The sequence below is a fragment of the Coenobita brevimanus genome, chromosome 31, assembly GCF_032717465.1.
Source record: "Coenobita brevimanus isolate Jiangsu-jjx chromosome 31, ASM3271746v2, whole genome shotgun sequence".
Classification (NCBI taxonomy): domain Eukaryota; kingdom Metazoa; phylum Arthropoda; class Malacostraca; order Decapoda; family Coenobitidae; genus Coenobita; species Coenobita brevimanus.
The window spans coordinates 485727-507500 of record NC_136984.1 but is presented as its reverse complement, the minus strand read 5'-3'; the positions used below and the strand labels follow the sequence as shown (position 1 = coordinate 507500).

Genomic DNA, 21774 nt, shown 5'->3' with positions numbered 1-21774 from the left:
CACCCTGTCCCCCGCCATTTCACTGCCCTGCTCCCATCTCTCACCCCCCTCTCTCATATACCTCTCCAGCTCATCCTTGGCCTCCTCCCCCTCTCCCCCTTCACCTCACATACACTCTCCTCGTCAGTCTCTCACTCTCCATCCTCTCCACATGGCCAAACCACCTCAGTGTGTTTCTCCTAACGCTTCCTATCACATCCACATATCCATCCATCCATCTTATATATATACATGAACTACATACAACCTCCTCTATACTCCCATACACTCTCCTCGTCAGTCTCTCACTCTCCATCCTCTCCACATGGCCAAACCACCTCAATGTGTTTCGCCAGGGTCACAGATGCTTAAATGAATCCAGTAACGTACTATGTAAATTTTATATATACCTTGAGATGAAGACAAAATATTGGCAGGATATGATACGATCTCCAATAACCTTCCATGCCTGGATATTTCCTTGGCCTCTCTCTCTCTTTCTCTCTTTAAGATGAACAGATAATGGAGACAGGACGACACACTCCCAACTTACTCATCCACACACACTCTCACACACACACACACACACACACACATTTATTCGTATCCTAGCACCAAGAGATGGGACAGATCCTCACCGCACCACACCACACGAGGGTCAACTGCTATCTATCTATATACCTAGGCTGCTTCCCCCAAGGAGAGGGAGGTAGCCGAGACAGGACGACACACTCCCAACTTACTCCTCCACACACACACACATTCGTATCTTAGCCCCAAGGGAAGAAGGCACATCCTCACCGCACCACACCGCACGAGGGTCAACTGCGCGAACAAATGAAAAATAATCCATACACCAGATTACAGGTGTTCTCCATTCATAAATAATCTGTAACAGTTGGACTTGAACAGCTGTAGGATGAAGTTTGGGGGGAAACTTTCTGGGGGGGGGGGGCGAGTTCCAAAGAGATGCAGTTCAGGAAATAAAAGAATTCTGACAGGCGGAAGTTGTGCAATACGGCAGTGAGTCAGTCCAGCCACGAGCGCTACCAGATGCGTATTAGTAAATTGGATATATCACTCCGCTAAAACATAAATCGAGGTAAAGGTATCGTTTTATACTATTAACCCCACTCAGGCAGAGGTGGATCTGAGAGACTCGCCCCCCCTGTCCCACCTTCTAGTTCATTAACTTTTAAACACCCGGGAGCCCTGTTCTTGTCAGTAACTTCCTAACTTTGTGTATCCATGCAAGGGGTGAGGGAGTTACTTCAAGCTCTCTCTCCGTTTCCGCAGTATAAGGGTATGTAAGCAACGCTGGGTCTGGTTAGTACTTAGATGGGTGACCGCCTGGGAACACCAGATGCTGTTGGCATCCCTACGTGTCAAGTGGGGTTGGTGGAGGATTAGTGCCCCTCCCTGTAAAACAATTAACTCTAAGCCCTTGGCCACCCCGTCTGGGATACATGGCGTCTGGCAATGAATGAATGAATGAATGAGTATAAGTTGGCTGTGTGATACCCACGTCTACCTGAGGTGTGTGAGATACTTTGTTTTCCCTGATTGCAGATATGAAGGCAGTGTCTGGCAACCTCTCCTCACACCACGAACCACCATCCCATACCAAGCTTTGCCACCACTCAAGCTCCTCACACCATGAACCACCATCCCATACCAAGCTTTGCCACCACTCAAGCTCCTCACACCATGAACCACCATCCCATACCAAGCTTTGCCACCACTCAAGCTCCTCACACCATGAACCACCGTCCCATATCAAGCTTTGCCACCACTCAAGCTCCTCACACCATGAACCACCATCCCATACCAAGCTTTGCCACCACTCAAGCTCCTCACACCATGAACCACCATCCCATACCAAGCTTTGCCACCACTCAAGCTCCTCACACCATGAACCACCATCCCATACCAAGCTTTGCCACCACTCAAGCTCCTCACACCATGAACCACCGTCCCATACCAAGCTTTGCCACCACTCAAGCAACCGTTCAGATTTTTTTCTTCTTATAGAGGGCCAAAATTCGTTTCCTGTGTTTCCTAGTTGTTTTAATTTGTTAAAAATATAAAAAAGAATTGAACAGCTCATTTCTATTACATGTTTGTGTTGCAGAAAGATTAAATGTGACTCTATTTTCAGTACTGGAGGGGGGTGTGAGTTGGGAGCAGGGCAGTGAAATGGCGGGGGACAGGGCGACTTGGAGGCGATTTGTTTGTGGCCACCCCAAACGGGATTGAGGCGTCTGGCAATAGATAGATAGATAGAATAAAGGAAACATAAGCATTTCTCCCGATTTTGTATTACAAAGGGTTAATCTCTTGTAATTGGTCAGTAGTCAAGATGGACAGAAGACAAATTCACGCCTAACTGAAGCCATCGGAAGAACCCTTACGACGCCTCCGGAAGTGCTGTGACGTCACCGGAAGCACCATAGAGATCACTTAACGATGCTTCCGACCTACGTAACAAGCCATGGGGCCTTGTTCTCCCTAGCACCTCTTCCTTAGCGATTTATTCTTTTTTGGAAAGGGCTGGAGAGAATGGAGAATGAAAGACTGACTAAGTGGGTGTATGTAGGTGAAGTGGAGGGAGGAAGAGGGAGGGGGAGACCGAGGAGGGATGGAGATGAGAGATATATGAGGGACGGGGGAGGAAGCTGGGGGGAGGGCAGTCAAATGGTGGGTGACAGAGCGACTAGGAGGCGTTTTGTCTGCGGCCACCCTTTACGGGATTAGGGGCGTCGGACTAGATAGATAGGTAGATATTATAATGACAAATTGAACACAGAATAAGATGTAATAAGCAAAATAAATCGCTTAGGAAAAGGTGTTAAGCAGCTAGGATATAGTGAGTCATAAGATAGTTACCAATCACTCCTTGTAATGTATTGCGCCATGGAATATACAGGTAAGGTATATAGTCTCTCTCTCTCTCTCTCTCTCTCTCTCTCTCTCCAATGACTCAGCAACTTTATATTTCTTCCAAGGATATAAAGGTAGGGTACATTCTCTCTCTCTCTCTCTCTCTCTCTCGTGGTTTGTTCGTGGACGGAATTATGTGGTACTGATAATAAATGAGAGAGAGAGAGAGAGAGAGAGAGAGAGAGAGAGAGAGAGAGAGAGAGAGAGAGAGAGAGAGAGGGGAGGGTTATGAAGAGGAAGTGGAGGGGTAAAACAGGAAGAGTAAGGTTACACTGAAAAGTGGGTGGGGGTGAGGGGGGTAGGGTAGTGAGGAGGGGGAGTTAGGTATGTTGTGGTGGGGGTGGGATGGGTGTGGGGTGGGTGTGGATGGGTGAGGGGGAGCTAGGTATGTTGTGGTGGGGGTGGGATGGGTGTGGATGGGTGAGGGGGAGCTAGGTATGTTGTGGTGGGGGTGGGATGGGTGTGGGGTGGGTGTGGATGGGTGAGGGGGAGCTAGGTATGTTGTTGTGGGGGTGGGATGGGGTGTGGATGGGTGAGAGGGTAGTAGAGTAAGGAGGGGGAGTTAGGTATGTTGTGGTGGGGGTGGGATGGGTGGGGGGTGGGTGTGGATGGGTGAGGGGGAGCTAGGTATGTTGTGGTGGGGGTGGGATGGGGGTGGGATGGGTGTGGGAGGGTGTGTGGGGGGTGTTGTGCTTATCCTATTGTGAGCATCAGTACGCATGAAGCTCCCCTCTCTTCAGTAATGAGTTCATATTATTTTCTTAGTACACTTTGCACCTGAGTAACCTCCTAAACCGTTGGATAATATACGCATACAAGATTAGGAGGTGGCAATCATCATCCACTCACCTGATGTAGTGTTGTATCTTTTTCTGTGTCTGCTCTCCTCTATTCCTATTTCTCACCATCATCCACTCACTTAATGCAGTGCTGCCTACTTCTTCCTTAGCCTTTATCATTCTTTTTCTGTGTCTGCCCTCCTCTCTTCCTATTTCTCACCATCATCCACTCACTTGATGTAGTGCTGCCTACTTCTTCCTTCACCTTTATCATTCTCTTTCTGTGTCTGTCCTCCACTCTTCCTATTTCTCCCATCTTTCCTGTCACTTTTTATTGCAGTACTCTTCGTTCCTTTTCATGTGGCTTTACAATGAGTGATAAGCCAGGAAACCATTTACAACGCTGGGTGGTAACCATATAACCAACCCATACGTGTTCCCTACGTGTCAACAAGTGGACTGGCGGAGGGTTAGTGCCCCTCCCCGTAAAACAACTAACTCAAAGATAAACGGCCACCCCTTACAGGATTATGGCGTCTGGATATGGACAGACAAACAAGTTCAAGCACTGTAATGCCCAATTGTAATTACAGTGTGACCGCGAGGATAGGGGACTGAATAGGGAGGCTGCCAGAGATCGAGCAGCGTGGAGACCTGGCATAAGGTGACCAAAGCCGACGCATTGAAGATGTTGAAGACTTTATAAATGATATGAAACGATACGAAATTACTTGTACCTGAACCTCCCTCTGGCTAAGCTTGTGATGCACTCAAATATTTCATCTCTTATACAGCGCCTGAATAAAATCGTTAAATCTCTCCCTCTCTCTCTCTCTCTATTGTCAGACGCCTCAATCCTGTAAGGGGTGGCTACAAACAAATCGCCTCCATGTCGCCCTGTCCCCTGCCATTTCACTGCCCTCCCCGCTCACACACCCCTCTTTCTTACACCCCTCCACTCCATCCCTCCATCTCATCCTTGATACCCCCTTCCCTTACTCCCCTCCACCTCAATGACACACTCTCCTCGTCAGTCTCACCCTCCATAAACTACATAAATACAAACACTGTAGTTATATATATCCTACAGTGACCATCAAACTCCCATCTTGTCTGTAATAATGTCACTTTCTTTGCATTTCATATCTTCTTGCACTTTGACTAGTAACCAAGGAGACTCATTCCTACCTCATAATCAAGATTCATCAAGATTCAGTTCAGTTGATGGCCATGTGTGGTGAGAATGGGGGGTTGAAATGACTAGAAGTGTAGTGAGAATGGATTGTTGCTTTGACTAGTAACCAAGGAGACTCATTCCTACCTCATAACCAAGATTCATCAATATTCAGTTCAGTTGATGGCCATGTGTGGTGAGAATGGGGGGTTGAAATGACTAGTAAGCAAGGAGTGTGGTGAGAATGGATTGTTGCTTTGACTAGTAACCAAGGAGACTCATTCCTTGGTTTTTACATTCCCTAACTTACTATTCAGATCGACAAATGAGGTGTTACTGAGAGTGTTAAGAGAAATACTGCAACTTGGTCTGAACATGTGGAGACAATGGAGAATGAAAGACTGACTAGGAGAGTGCATGTAAGTGAGGTAGACGGGGAGACCAAGGATGAGATGGAGGGATGGGGTGGAGAGATATATGGGGGACAGGGGAGTGAGTTAGAGGGAGGGCCGACAAATGGCAGAGAACAGAGCAACGTGGAGGTGATTTGTTTGTGGACACCCCTTACGGGATTGAGACAACGAGAGAGAGAGAGAGAGAGAGAGAGAGAGAGAGAGAGAGAGAGAGAGAGAGAGAGAGAGAGAGAGAGTTAATTGGGCGAGACTGGAGGGCGTAATTAAGATCACACACACACACACACACACACACACACGCACACAGAGAGAGAGAGAGAGAGAGAGAGAGAGAGAGAGAGAGAGAGAGAGAGAGAGAAACATGGCGGATAGAGGAAGGTGTCAGAGAGTTCAAGCCCACTGTCATGTCTTCTGATACCTTATCTTTCGAGAAAGTGTTTTGCCAGACCTATTATGAAGTCCACCTGAAGCACTATTATGTAACTTATTGACTCCCAGAAGGAATCGAAGCCTATATGACAAGAGTAATGTATCCTCAGGCAGGGAACTCAAACACATTCTCAACAGGGTGGAGTCAAAGGCCTTTCATCTCTTTAACTCTCCTCCTCTTACTGGCTCCCTTCAACCTCTGTCTCTTCGCCGCACTGTTGCATCTTTATCTCTTTTTCTATTGCTACTTCAATGGTCACTGCTCCTCTTACTGGCTCCCTTCAACCTCTGTCTCTTCGCCGCACTGTTGCATCTTTATCTCTTTTCTATCGCTACTTCAATGGTCACTGCTCCTCTTACTGGCTCCCTTCAACCTCTGTCTCTTCGCCGCACTGTTGCATCTTTATCTCTTTTCTATCGCCACTTCAAAGGTCACTGCTCCTCTGAACTGTCTGCTTGCATCCCTCCACCTCTACGCCGGGCGCGTAGCACCCGTCTAGCAGCAAACTCTCATCCCTTCTCTGTCCAACTCTCTAATGCAAGAGTTAACCATTACTCCCAGGCCTTCATTTATGCAACAGGTCAACTCTGGAACTGTCTCCCTCTGTCTGTATTTCCTACTTCCTATGATCTCCAGTCTTTCAAACGCAGCGTGTCCAGGCATCTCAAAATGAACGGATCTTGAATTTGGCTCTCTATTGTATTGTTTTTTTTTTTTTTTGGAAGGAACGGTTTGCAGGCTCCTGGCCTTTGGTTCCTTCTTCCTTGCATAAAAAAGAAAGAGGAGTGAAGAACAGGGCATGTGGAGAGGATGGAGGGTGACAACTGGATGCAGAAAGAGAGAAGTGTGAACATGGAGGTGGGGTTGTGAGAGGCAGACTGAAAAAGACCTGGGATGAGACCACAAGGATCTATATCTATCTCTATCTATTGCCAGACACCTTCATCCTGTAAGGGGTGGGATAAGGGACTGAAGAGGGAGGCTGTCAGAGATCAAGCAGCATGGAAAGTCGTCATTAGGGGACCAAGGCCGACGCATGCAAGACTGTTCATGCCTTTATAAACGCAACAAAATGAAACAATGCATTTCTTAATCTATCATAGTTACCACCAAACAGTATTATCCAGCTCCTGAGAAATTCTTGGAACCAAAAGAGAGAGAGAGAGAGAGAGAGAGAGAGAGAGAGAGAGAGAGAGAGAGAGAGAGAGAGAGAGAGAAGTTTTTTTCCACTGCTAAGATTCATAACTGATTAGATATTCAAAAAAAAAAAATAGAGTTGTATACATTAAACTGTTCCATGTCACCTTTCTCTAATTAGCTGGAAAGAAAAAATATGTACAGTAGGTCTAATGAGGTGGTAGGTGGTGGTGACCATCATCCACTCACTTGATGTAGTGCTGCTGCCTACTTCTTCCTTCACCTTTATCATTCTTTTTTTGTGTCTGCCCTCCTCTCTTCCTATTTCTCACCATCATCCACTCACTTGATGTAGTGCTGCTGCCTACTTCTTCCTTCACCTTTATCATTCTTTTTTTCTGTCTGCCCTCCTCTCTTCCTATTTCTCACCATCATCCACTCACTTGATGTAGTGCTGCTGCCTACTTCTTCCTTCAAATTTATCATCCTTTTTCTGTCTGCCCTCCTCTCTTCCTATTTCTCACCATCATCCACTCACTTGATGTAGTGCTGCCTACTTCTTCCTTCACCTTTATCATTTTTTTCTGTCTGTCCTCCTCTCTTCCTATTTCTCCCACCTTTCCTGTCACTTTTTATTACTCATCTTTCCTTTTCAGGTGGCTTTACATTTTCAGGTGGCCTATTGGTTTCCTGTAAGTCAGAAAACCATTTACAACGCCGGGTGGTAACCATATAACCAACCCAAAGGCGTTCCCATGTCAACAAGTGGGTTGGCGAAGGGTTAGTGCCTCTACTCATAAAACAACTAACTCAGACATGGCCACCCCTTACGGAATTACGGCATTTGGCTATTGAGTGATTGAATAGACAGACAGATATACCAATTGCATCGTTAAACCAGAGTATAGCTGTACTGTATAGTAATGTGGTGCGCATCAATCAGTTTCACTTGCTGTATCTGCCCCTAATCATTACATCGCTATCTTCCGACCATCTTAGGCTGTCCAGTCTTTATCACATCATTGGCTGATAATTGTTTTGAGTGACCGAGCAGCCTCCTGTATCCACCCTGACAACAATTAGGCAAACCTTCACATTACACCTTAGTGACACTCATATCTATCTATTGCCAGACGCCATAATCCCATAAGGGGTGGCCGTTTGTCTTTGAGTTAGTTGTTTTACAGGGAGGGTCACTAACCCTCCACCAACCCAGTTGTTGACACGTAGGGAGCACGTATGGTTTGGTTATATGGTTACCACCCAGCGTTGTAAATGGTTTCTTGGCTTACAGGAAACCATTAGGCTTGTCACTCAACGTAAAGCCACCTGTAAAGGAAAGAAGAGTAATAAAAAGTGACAGGAAAGATGGGAGAAATAGGAAGAGAGGAGGACAGGCACAGAAAAAGAATGATAAAAGTGAAGGAAGAAGTAGGCAGCACTACATCAAGTGAGTGGACGATGGTGAACATAGGAAGAGAGGAGGGCAGACAGAAAAAGAATGATAAAGGTGAAGAAGTAGGCAGCACTACATCATGTGAGCGGACGATGGTGGAAAATAGGAAGAGAGAAGGGCAGACACAGAAAAAGAATGATAAAGGTGAGGGAAGATGTAGGCAAAACTACATCAAGTGAGTGGACGATGGTGAAAATAGGAAGAGAGGAGGGCAGACACAGAAAAAGAATGATAAAGGTGAGGGAAGATGTAGGCAGCACTACATCAAGTGAGTGGATGATGGTGAACATAGGAAGAGAGGAGGGCAGACACAGAAAAAGAATGATAAAAGTGAAGAAGTAGGCAGCACTACATCAAGTGAGTGGATGATGGTGAACATAGGAAGAGAGGAGGGCAGACACAGAAAAAGAATGATAAAGGTGAAGGAAGAAGTAGGCAGCACTACATCAAGTGAGTGGACGATGGTGGAAAATAGGAAGAGAGGAGGACAGACACAGAAAAAGAATGATAAAGGTGAGGGAAGATGTAGGCAGCACTACATCAAGTGAGTGGATGATGGTGAACATAGGAAGAGAGGAGGGCAGACACAGAAAAAGAATGATAAAAGTGAAGAAGTAGGCAGCACTACATCATGTGAGTGGACGATGGTGGAAAATAGGAAGAGAGGAGGACAGACACAGAAAAAGAATGATAAAGGTGAGGGAACAGGTAGGCAGCACTACATACATTCACATACCTGGTACATCATTTTTTAAAGATTAGACTTCCTGTAAGCCAAGAAACCATTTACAACGCTGGGTGGTAACCATATAACCAAACCATATGTGCTCCCTACGTGTTAACAGGTGGGTTGGTGGAGGGTTAGTGCCCCTCCCCGTAAAACAACTAATTCAAAGTCAAATGGCCACCCTTTACAGGATTATGGCATCTGGCAAATAGATAGATAGATAGATAGATAGGATGCAATTTCCAACAAGTCCAGTACTGTGATGTAACTAAATGTAACACCACATAGACCTTAATCAGGATGAGAAATTACGCGGATTACACAGGATGCATGAGTACAAATCAATTACAGTACATTACATAACACACTGAGGTGGTTTAGCCATGTGGAGAGGATGGAGAATGAGAGACTGACAAGGAGAGTGTGTGTGAGTGAGGTGGAGGGGAGGAGAGGGAGGGGGAGGCCAAGGATGAGATGGAGCGATGCGGTGGAGAGGTATATGAGAGAGGGGGGTGTGAGTTGGGAGCAGGGCAGTGAAATGGCGGGGGACAGGGCGACATGGAGGCGATTTGTTTGTGGCCACCCCAAACGGGATTGAGGCGTCTGGCAACAGATAGATAGATAGACAGATAGATAGATAGAACATTCTCAAATAATCAAGTAATACAGTACAAGCCTCTGTTTATCCATTTACAAGCTTAATAACACATGATAAATACCTGCAGAGTACTGGGCTTAAATTAACTGATTCACCTGGCATGATGTATGAACTCGAACCTTTACATACTGATACACTTGTAATTACAGTATATTCTTTTCATTCTAACTTTGGCCTAAAATTGCCATCTCTCCATCTTGAATGCTGCTCTGTAACATTAGACAAGAATATGATGCTAGTCACGAAGAAGTGCTATACTCTTTTTACTCTAACTTGGCCTAAAATTGCCATCTCTCCATCTTGAATGCTGAGTTGTAACAATAGATTAACACTAGAATATGATGCTAGTCACAAAGAAGTGCTATACTCTTTTTACTCTAACTTGGCCTAAAATTGCCATCTCTCCATCTTGAATGCTGAGTTGTAACAATAGATTAGCACTAGAATATGATGCTAGTCACGAAGAAGTGCTATACTCTTTTTACTCTAACTTGGCCTAAAATTGCCATCTCTCCATCTTGAATGCTGAGTTGTAACAATAGATTAACACTAGAATATGATGCTAGTCACAAAGAAGTGCTATACTCTTTTTACTCTAACTTGGCCTAAAATTGCCATCTCTCCATCTTGAATGCTGCTCTGTAACATTAGACAAGAATATGATGCTAGTCACGAAGAAGTGCTATACTCTTTTTACTCTAACTTGGCCTAAAATTGCCATCTCTCCATCTTGAATGCTGAGTTGTAACAATAGATTAACACTAGAATATGATGCTAGTCACAAAGAAGTGCTATACTCTTTTTACTCTAACTTGGCCAAAAAAATTGCCATCTCACCATCTTGAATGCTGAGTTGTAACAACAGATTAACACTACAACATGATGCTAGTCACAAAGAAGTGCTATACTCTTTTTACTCTAACTTGGCCTAAAATTGCCATCTCTCCATCTTGAATGCTGAGTTGTTACAACAGACTAACACTAGAATACAATGCTAGTCATGAGGAAGTGCTATAGAATGGTTATAAAGCCATTGTTTACTGTTATTCTCTTCCAGTAGGCTAGGTGAAACACGATGCAAGAGGACGAAAATCTGGGCCAAGTTAAGGTGAAAAGAGTATAGTCTTTGCTTGAAGTCAGCGATCCATGGCAATAATGATATACCAATTTTTTCTATATAAAGTATCTAGTAGTGTAAATTGGAGGAAAATAGCATACAGAAGCAGTCAGTTCTAATTATTAGGCCAAAAATATAATTAATGTTTGTTTAATCTGTGACATAATTTACTGATAGATAGACAGATAAGATAGATACAGATTTACTCCAACTACTGGTCTAAAGAGGGAGGCCTTCATGTGGTGGCACTGATATAACCTGGCTGCTTCCCTGCCTGGTTAAACAAATGTCTCTCAACCCCCTCCCTATCCCCCTGAAAGCTGATGGTGGGCTGCAGGAGAGGGAAGCTTCAGCCTGCAGTCTACTGGGTTTAAATTGTACATAAACCTAGGATTGGTCTCTCTCTCTCTCGCACACACAAACACAAAATCTTCCTACCTCCATATGATATACACAATTTTCAAGATTTCCTGTAATAAACACATACATGGAGATAATATCCCTCTAACCTCTCGAGCTCCAAAACTTTCTCAAGATCCAAATAAGAGAGAGAGAGAGAGAGAGAGAGAGAGAGAGAGAGAGAAAGAGAGAGAGAACTGCATGACGAAACTCCTGAGGTTGTGAAAGATCGGATTCATGCTGGCAATGGAACCTTATGGGAAAATCTTATGCAATTGACTGAAGATTTGAGACAGATAGATACCGGTAGAGAGAGAGAGAGAGAGAGAGAGAGAGAGAGAGAGAGAGAGAGAGAGAGAGAATTAATAGCAAGAAAAAGTAAATGATGTAATTCACTGAGAACTTAGTAGCAAAAGCTGTCAATAATTTGTAAGTTACAGCAAACCTTATAGCAATAGTAATAATAATAATAATAATAATAATAATAATAATAATAACAATACTGCAGTAGTAGTAGTCGTAGTAGTAGTAACAGTAAGGATGATGATGATGATGCTGTTATAATAGTAATAATAATAATAATAATAATAATAATATAAAAAAGCCATAAACTCTTAAAATTATTACAAAAAAGTCAAAACAGGTGCGTTGTAGCAGTAATATAATATGGTAACAATAATATAATAATAACAACAGCAATAATAATAATAATAATAATAATAATAATAATAATACTGGTATAAAAATCTGTAAACTATTAAACTTTAAAAAAATCATGAGGTGTTTCATACAATATCAAGGAATAACTTTCAAAATATAACCGACTAACATTCAAATTTTCAAAACTCAATTACACAAGATAAACAGCTGCCGAGATCTCCAATTAGGTGATTAGGCCGGGGTAATATAAGAGGTATCGGCCTTGATGTAAGATGATGATTGCCGCTCTTATCACTTTATCTTGAGCTGTCTATTACGCGACCCTGAATTTCAACACGCGTACCTTGATGCAGTTGCTAGCCAATACCTTAACCCTTTCTGACTGGTGATTTATTTTTCTGGTCAATAACTTAACCCCTTCTGACTGGTGATTTATTTTTCTGGTCAATAACTTAACCCCTTCTGACTGGTGATTAATTTTTCTGGTTAATAACTTAACCCCTTCTGGCTGGTGATTTATTTTCTAGCTCATAACTTTACGATTTGTTTTTCTAGCCAATACCTTAACCTCTTCTGACTGGTGATTTATTTTTCTAGCCAATACCTTAACCTCTTCTGACTGGTGATTTATTTTTCTAGCCAATACCTTAACCTCTTCTGACTGGTGATTTATTTTTCTAGCCAATACCTTAACCCCTTCTGACTGGTGACTTATTTTCTAGCCAATACCTTAATCCCTTCTGACTGGTGATTTATTTTTCTTGCTAATAACCCCTTCTGACTGGTGATTTATTTTTCCAGCCAATTACTTAACCTCTTCCAACTGGTGATTTATTTTTTCAACTTAGAACTCTCCAATTCCAAATAAAATAATCTTTCTATTTATCTATTGCCAGATGCCTTAATCCCATATGGAGTAGCAACAAACAAATCACCTCCACGTTACTTGATCCCCTGAAATTTGCCTGCCTTTCCTCCAACCCACACACCTCTCCCTCATATACCTCTCCACTCCATCCCTCCATTACATCCTTGGTCTCCTCCTTCTCCTCTCCCTCTCCACCTCACACACATACTCTTCTAGTCAGTCTCTCATTCTCCATCCTCTCCACATGGCCATACCACCTCAAAGTATTTCAAACCAACGACATCTATATATGCATTTCTCTCTCTCTCAAGCTTAGGAAAGACAGTTTGAACAGGATGGGACAAATAATGCCTTCATCAGCACCTTCCAGTCCTAACTCTGGCATTCTTTGGTATGAAACTTGGCATTCTTTGGCATGAAACCTGGCATTCTTTGGCATGAAACCTGGCATTCTTTGGTACGAACTTGGCATTCTTTGGTACAAACTTGGCATTCTTTGGTACGAACTTGGCATTCTTTGGTACGAACTTGGCATTCTTTGGTACGAAACTTAGCACTTTTCAATCCTAACCTTGGTATTAGGTGACAGGTGGTGGCAGCCATCGTCCACTCACTTGATGTAGTGCTGCCTACTTCTTCCTTCACATTTATCATTCTTTTTCTGTGTGTCCTCCTCTCTTCCTATTTCTCACCATCATCCACTCACCTGATGTAGTGCTGTCTACTTCTTCCTTCACCTTTATCATTCTTTTTCTGTGCTTGTCCTCCTCTCTTCCTATTTCTCCCATCTTTCCTGTCACTTTTTATTACTCTTCTTTCCTTTTCAGGTGGCTTTACATTGAGTGACAAGCCTAATGGTTTCCTGTAAGCCAGGAAACCATTTACAACGCTGGGTGGTAACCATAAAACCAACCCATACGTGTCAACAAGTGGGTTGGCAGAGGGTTAGTGCCCCTCCCCGTAAAACAACTAACTGAAAGACAAACAACCACCCCTTACGGGATTATAGTGCCTGGATATATAGGTAGATATAGTAATCTGAAATTTAATGGTGCTGTGAGATGCAACTTTGTGAGATGGGCACAGCATGAGATGTAGGGTTCCGATGCATTTTTTAGCCCCCTAAACCCTGGCACTTCTCTTTCAATTTTAATCCTGCTATCCTCACACAAATTTATCTAGCTTGTGAGACTTTCCGAGCTGCAGAGTTGAAAATCTGATGACAGGAATTATCTTTCATAATTATCAATACATTTTTAACACAGATTCCGCAGAAATATCATTGATTTTACTAAAGACTGCCTAAATAATTCACGATACCCAAATTCTGTTAAAATAATGTTACTCAAGGAAATGAAGTCAGGTTTGTTGACGGTGGTGGTGGTGTCCTACAGTGAGCAATGGGGCATTATGGACCTGCATTCATTCGTCCCCAAATTGTTCGGGTTAGTTAGGTTAGGGTCAACTAAGTTAGGTTTGGTTGAAACTGGTTACGTTTAGTTAGGATGAAAAAGGTTTGGCTGTGTTTGCTTGGGATGAAATAGGTCAGGTTAGGTTAAGTTAGGATGAGCTGGGTTAGGTTTGTCTGTCACAGTAATAAGGAACTGACACAAAAAATGAATCAACCTAAGTGTCCAACACGGCGGGTAACTGCTTGCCACGGTTTGCGTAAAACTGGTGGTTTTACAGTTGATATCTTCAAATTATGCATTTCTGCTATTTATTTCAAAGCAACCACAATGTTATGTCATAGTTTACTGGGAAAAACACACAACTGTAATTTTACACATGGGAATTCCTGCATTTTTACCATTAATATATACAGTAATATAATATGTAGTACTGTTACATGCATCTCTATAATATATAATATATATATATCCCCACGAATTAATATTTTAATTAACGCTCACACCTGATGAAACTAAATGGGCTACAAAACAGCCCGAGTAAATGTGACGTACAGGCATGTGAATCTCGTATTGACCCAGTTATGTAGTGGACTTGGACCTCTCCTTACAACTAATAATATACCCAAAAATAAAATATGGCCGTCTGTAGGTATATAGTAGAAAATACATTAACGGCGTGAAAGACTTAATAATTACGAGGAACGTAACTCACCTGTAGAGCTGAAATCACCTCACGATCGCGTCACGCTATTGAACTCCCTGATAATTCACTCGCCGTTAATAATTCCTTCCAAAACACAGTAAAAAGTGAACTCAGGCCTTTATGCTTCGAAAATTCTCGTAAACTTGCAGTCAGACGTGGTACAGGAGTGAAAAATTAAAGAAAAGGTTAGCGACGAGAAAGGAAACAGCGGGTGTGTTGTCGGTACTTATGTTTCAAGATCAGTGTTGCCAATTCACAAATTCTGCTTAACTTGGGCAAAATCCGCTAAACTTTTGATAGACACTAAAAATGAACAAATAAAACCCACGATCTTTCACATTACACCTCCACCCCCCCCACCACCAAATTTCGAGGAGTTCACCCTAAAGGTAGCAATAACCATCCTCCCTGTTTTTCCTACACGCAGGTGGGGTGAGGTAGGGTCCAGAAAACAGGTTAGGAGCCGAAAAGATAATGGCAGACCTGTTTACCGGCATGCAGTGAAATGGGCCACATATTCACGTCCCCAAAATCTTAGATCCACCTCATATACACCGTTCCGCAAGTAACTATAATTTCCTAGCAGAGTCCACCCCACGAATGTCAAGTTAAAAGAGAGATGTCAAACTCTCCCATACACTCAGTGCAAAATTCATCCCACTAGCTCATTCCCTTGTCCATTCTCATGCCTCATCCACTTCCATATCTCTTTGACACATTCATTTGCCATATCTATGCACCTTCTTGGCCAACAACAAATATAAAACTAAAGGGACTCAAAGAGCACGGTGTCTCTCGCCCTGTGGTTGATCATCACAAAAATCTCATCACTTTTCATCCTCCACACGATGTACGGTGTGCGGCGAGTTGGATCAAACATTCCAATCCAGATAACGCCTCACCTTGAATCTGACCTTAACTCGTGATCTTATCTGTAGACCGCTCTGCACCAAAACAGAATATCTTAATTTTTCCCAGACCCTGAACTCAGTTAACGGGCACCACAGTAGGCTCCGGCTCCGTATCACCCCGGTACTTGGTTATATAGTTGTAAAGGGCTTCCTGGGCTAGCCTACAGGAGACCATTAGACTTGCACTCAGTATAGTCACCTATGGAAGAAGCAGGCAGCACCCTATCAAGTGAGTGGACGATAATCACCACCGCCTACCACTAATGAAATAAGTACAGAAGCAGGGCCCATAACTAAACGGAAGCGGGGACATTTAACTCAAAAATAAATAAATTGGTCGTTCCTGGGTGGCACTGTGTGAGCAGTAAACCCCCAAGCAACTTTTGCATAATGAACCCTCTCCTGTATGGGTCCCATCCCACCACCTTAACCCAAAGGATACCCAGTGTTGTCTTGTAGACTCGCCAGCACTACACAGAATGAGTGGATGGCAAGGCAAGCAAAGTCCAAACATGTGTAGGAAAATGGGAGTTGTTCTCTCAAATCAACTTGTACTTTTCATCACAAAATACATTTATAGACTCATTTGATGGGGCTACAAAATCTATCATTCTTAGGCCATTCGATTAATCTCGCGATCACACGCACAATGTCCATGCATGCAAGAAGTATCGTGTGCACAAAGTTCCCCCTACCTATGGAATGGGCACTTTATGCATACGGTCACATGCATTAAGTTCATGGTCATAAACGAACTGTCATGTCACCCTGGCTGTCCTTTCACCACCTCATACCCTCTACTCTTGTATAGGCTACTTTCCTGTATAATGCTCAATAAATTTAAACTGTTACGTATGCTTTTTCTCTACTAACAAATACCAAATGCTGAAATTTCAGACACACACAAACACCATACATTTAACTTAGACAACAACTGCATTCGGCAGCCTGCTCCCCCCTCCTGAGAATAGCAGTAATGAGTAAAAATATAGCGAAATCAAACGCTGCCTTTTGCAACACTTCAAGATACAGCTGTCCCAACCAGGTTGCTGCCACATGTTACCAGCATCTTTGTTTTGTTCTTCAAATTCTGCTAATCATTTACCTACGATGCACTGTATCACTTTTTCCCATGCTAAAGTACATAATATTACCCAGTTAGCTTACTAGGGATATTAAGAATTCAATTTTCATTCATATTTTATATGATACGCATTTCCAGGCGTAAACATACCGCTGATATTGACCGAATACCACGTTACGAAAGAATGTTACTTAGTAATTGGAATGACGAAACTAATGACTAATAACACAATGACAAGAACCTTCAGTTGTTTATGGAAAGGTACACAATACAGTATAATTATGAATGCTCGAGATACTGCCAATTAATATTCTCGACCCCACGACGCTCAGTTCCATGACTTGCATAATGAGTCATGGGATAGAGATTTTCCGAAGTGTGGGTTTTACAATGAACACATATATGAAGGTTAAATTTACTTTGTCACCATTGCATTGCCTAAAAAAGGGGGTGTGGGGGTGACAAAGCCAAATTTTCCTTGCGTTTTGCCCTTTTCATCTTTACAAAAGGCGTTCCCTTTAAATTAGATGGAATATAATAAGCTTTTTAACTTTTTGTTCATGTCTCCAAACGATTTTACCCACTTTCCTGTCAGATAACAAAATGGTAGGGTTCATTAACCTCTCCAGATCCTGGAGTTATATAATCATCTGGAGAGAGAGAGAGAGAGAGAGAGAGAGAGAGAGAGAGAGACAGAATCGCTTTAATAATGAGTGGTATTTATGTCTGACTACTACTGTCCTTTCTCCTTAACTTGATCCTGATTTTTGTCCTGTTAAAGATTACCCTATTACCTCCTTAATACACAGGGAGTCGTACACCCTTTTAAATATACTGTAGTGCTGTTAAGTTTGATGGTACTGGTTTGATTTAAGTGAATGATTTCCCCTAAGACCAAGAACATGGCTGGCTTGTATATGCCACAGAATATACGTCCGTTCCTTGACTTGGGTAGGGAACAGTTTAATGAAGTGAATAAGCCAGACTTAATAAAAACACCCCAGCATCATGCATCACACCAGTCCTGAAAGATGGAGCCCTGGCATGTATTCAGTACGGACCGTGGGTACTGATACTGAACTGGGGACATGATGGCCCTCAGAGAATTAACTACCTAGTCAAGGTCTATATACAGTATATCTGGTATCTCTGGTCAAGATTATTAATAACAGATGTGTGGTGATGCAGTGGACAGTTCAAAAGCTGAACAAGATAATGTATTCATGCAACACCAGTTTTCCCAGAACTGATTATAGAGCAGACACTACCATGTTTGCATAAACAATGTATACATGTCGCATGCTGCTCTGAGAGTTTTGTCAGCAGTTTTTGCGCAAGATAATACAAGTTCCACACCACAGCCTTTACCTCCTTATTTCTGTGAGAGGCAGACCAAAAAAAACTTGAGTCAAGATCATACAGTGTGACCTCAGGGATAAGAGACTGAATTGCAGCTGCCAGAGATCAAGCAGCGTGGAAAGCAGCCTTTAGGTGACCAAGGCCGATGCATGTAAGCATGTTGGAGCCTTTATAAATGATACAATATGATTTCTGTGTGTCTCTCCATGTAACTCCACATGCACCTCTCAAATACAGTAACTTCATTTTTTCATTCATTCATTGCCAGACGCCATGTATCCCAGACAGGGTGGCCAAGGGCTTAGAGTTAATTGTTTTACAGGGAGAGGCACTAATCCTCCACCAACCCCACTTGACGTAGGGATGCCAACAGCATCTGGTGTTCCCAGGCGGTCACCCATCCAAGTACTAACCAGACCCAACGTTGCTTACTTCCACTATTCTCCCTCTTGATTTGTGTCATCCCAACTGTGTCCAAACCTCACTTCCACACATCAGAGAGGGCATCACAATACTGTCATGCCGCAACTTTTTTTTTTACTTCCATGCTCCCTAGCTTTAAGTTGCTGGGTAAGGAAAATTAGCGGATGGTTGGGGTGATTTATACACTAAACTTAGGGTACATTTTTCAGTAATTATTTCCAGCCATCCTACAACGTATCTCCCCATCTACATCCACATCACTCACCCCACACACTCTCCAGAGAAATCAATGACAGAATCTTTCCAAACCATTCTCTCCGTACGCATCTTTCACTCTCTTAACGTGCATTTTGAGTCGAGGTTATGTTGAGGGTTCGTCAATGTTGTGAGTGTGAGCAGCATCTGTTGAGTAAAGTGAGACTGAGGAATGTGAGATGAGTGTGTTATGAGAGTGAGGTGAATGGTGTAATGAGAGTGAGGTGAGTGATGTGTGTTCTGAAAGTGAGGTGAACAAGATGAGTGTGTTATATGTGAGCCTTATGTTGTGATAGCGAGAAGCATTAGGTGAGTAAAAGCTTTGAGAGTGAGGAATATGAGTGTGTTATGAGAGTGAAATGAGTGATGTGTGTTCAGAAAGTGAGGTGAACAAGGTGAGTGTGTTGTATGTGAGTCTATGTTATGAAAGTGAGCAGCATCCGTTGAGTAAAAGCTGTGAGAGTGAGGAATATGAGGTGAGTGTGTTGTGAGAGTGAGGTACATGATACAAGTGTGCTGAGAAAGTGAGGAATATGATGTGAGTGTGTTGTGAGTGAGGAATATGAGGTGAGTGTGCTGCGAGAGTGAGGACCATGAGGTGTGTGTACTGTGCGTGCAGGAGTGTATAAGAGTGATGGTTGATTGTGCTGTGAGGAAGTTATATGAGGTGGGTAGGTATGCTGTGGTGAGACGGGCTGCATTAGCGTGTGTAGTGGATTGCTTGAGGCTTGTGAATTCTACCTAGCTATACGTTCAAGCAGGGAGAGGTCTATCTATCTATCTATTGCCAGACGCCTTAATCCCGTAAGGGGTGACCACAAACAAACTGCCTCCACATCGCCCTGTCCCCCGCCATTTCACTACCCTGCTCCCAGCTCACACCTCCCTCTCTCATATACCTCTCCACTCCATCCCTCCATCTCATCCTTGGCCTTCTCCTCCCTCTTCCCTGTTCTACCTCACACACACACTCTCCTCATTAGTCTGTCGTTCTCCATCCTCTCCACTCCATCCGTCCATCTTCCCCCATCAACTCACACACACTCTCCATGTTAGTCTCTCACCCTCCATCCCCTTCACATGGCCAAACGAAGATACAGTAAAATGAAAAAGGATTGTAGTGGTCATTTCAGTACCCCACTCACTCTCCTCATTAGTCTCTCACTCTCCATCCGCTCCACAAGGCCAAACAATGATACAGTAAAATGGAAAAGGATTGTAGTGGTCGTTTCATCTCCCCCCATCTGCCTCACTCACACACACACTCTCCTTGTCAGTCTCTCACCCTCCATCCCCTCCACATGGCCAAAAGATGATACAGTAAAATGAAAAAGGATTGTAGTGGTCATTTCATCTCCCCTCATCCACCTCACACACACTCTCCTCATTAGTCTCTCACCCTCCATCCCCTCCACATGATTGGATCTTGAATTTGGCTCTCTATTGTATTTTGTTCTTCTCTTGGAGGGAACTGTTACTGCGGGCTCATGGCCTTTGGTTCCTTCTTCCTCGCATTAAAAAAAAAGAAAAAAGGCCAAACGATGATACTGTAAAACAAAAATGGATGGTTGTAGTCGCTATTCGAGGGTGAAGATGCGAGCGGCTATGTCCCTAATCAGCCAGTCGATGCCGGCGACCAGATTCTGTCCCGTCACCGCACTGCACGGCAAGATGTACCAGTGGTGGGTTCTGAGCTCGTTCAACTCCAGGATCTGAAACAAAATGGGGAATAGAAATGAATGAGTGTGGTGCATCTTTGTTATCCTTGTCATATTAACTGTATCATTAACGTTATCATCGTCATTATCATCATCATCATCATCATTATCACCCTATCTGTTTATCTTATCAACATCGTTCAACTCCAGGATCTGAAAGAAAATGGGGAACAGAAATGAAATAAAAGGAATATGTGTGGTGTGTATTTGTTAGCCTTGTCATATTATCTACATTATTAACGTTATCATCGTCATTATCATCATTATTATCATCTTAACTGTAGCTATTTCTCATCATCATCATCATCATCATCATTTCATCTTATTGGTATTTCTCATCACCATCAATAACATCATCATCACCTTCATTGTCATCATCATCATCATCATCATCACCTTCATTGTCATCATCATCATCATCATCATTACCATCTTTATCATTATCATTACTGTCATCATCAATATCATCATTGTTATTATCACCAAATCATCATCATCATCATCACCTTAACCATATTTCTTATCAATACTATCATTATCTTTTGCCATTTTTGTTTCCACCAACATTATCATTATCATGGCAACTTCTCATGAGAAATTATGGCAACATGTGATTTATGGCAACTTATTGAGAGGAATTATGGCAACTTCTCATGAGGAATCATGGCAATAATTAATTTATTTTCACATACTTTACACTCCCTCTTCTGTCTTTCTTTCCTTCATTCTTTCCTCTTCCTTCTGCCTGTGGGTGACTTTACACTCCCTCTTCTGTCTTTCTTTCCTTCATTCTTTCCTCTTCCTTCTGCCTGTGGGTGACTTTACACTCCCTCTTCTGTCTTTCTTTCCTTCATTCTTTCCTCTTCCTTCTGCCTACGGGTGACTTTACACTCCCTCTTCTGTCTTTCTTTCCTTCATTCTTTCCTCTTCCTTCTGCCTGTGGGTGACTTTACACTCCCTCTTCTGTCTTTCTTTCCTTCATTCTTTCCTCTTCCTTCTGCCTGTGGGTGACTTTACACTCCCTCTTCTGTCTTTCTTTCCTTCATTCTTTCCTCTTCCTTCTGCCTGTGGGTGACTTTACACTCCCTCTTCTGTCTTTCTTTCCTTCATTCTTTCCTCTTCCTTCTGCCTGTGGGTGACTTTACACTCCCTCTTCTGTCTTTCTTTCCTTC

At 42.9% G+C, this 21774-nt stretch overlaps 1 protein-coding gene across 2 annotated transcripts in view; it reads right to left on the bottom strand.

The window, feature by feature from the left end:
• LOC145395491 (ADP-ribosylation factor-like protein 2) overlaps nucleotides 1–21774 on the bottom strand; it is a 176805-nt gene that overhangs the window by 151444 nt on the left and 3587 nt on the right. Inside the window, exon 5 of one of the 2 annotated variants that reach the window (XR_013896619.1) lies at nucleotides 19792–20596. Coding sequence is in view for 1 of the 2 variants with exons in the window: in XM_080269097.1 (XP_080125223.1) it covers nucleotides 20462–20596 (135 nt within the window). In the remaining variant the exon portion in view is untranslated. Of the gene's footprint in view, nucleotides 1–18792; nucleotides 20597–21774 lie in introns of those variants that run through there. The other variant, XM_080269097.1, reaches the window with a different exon arrangement.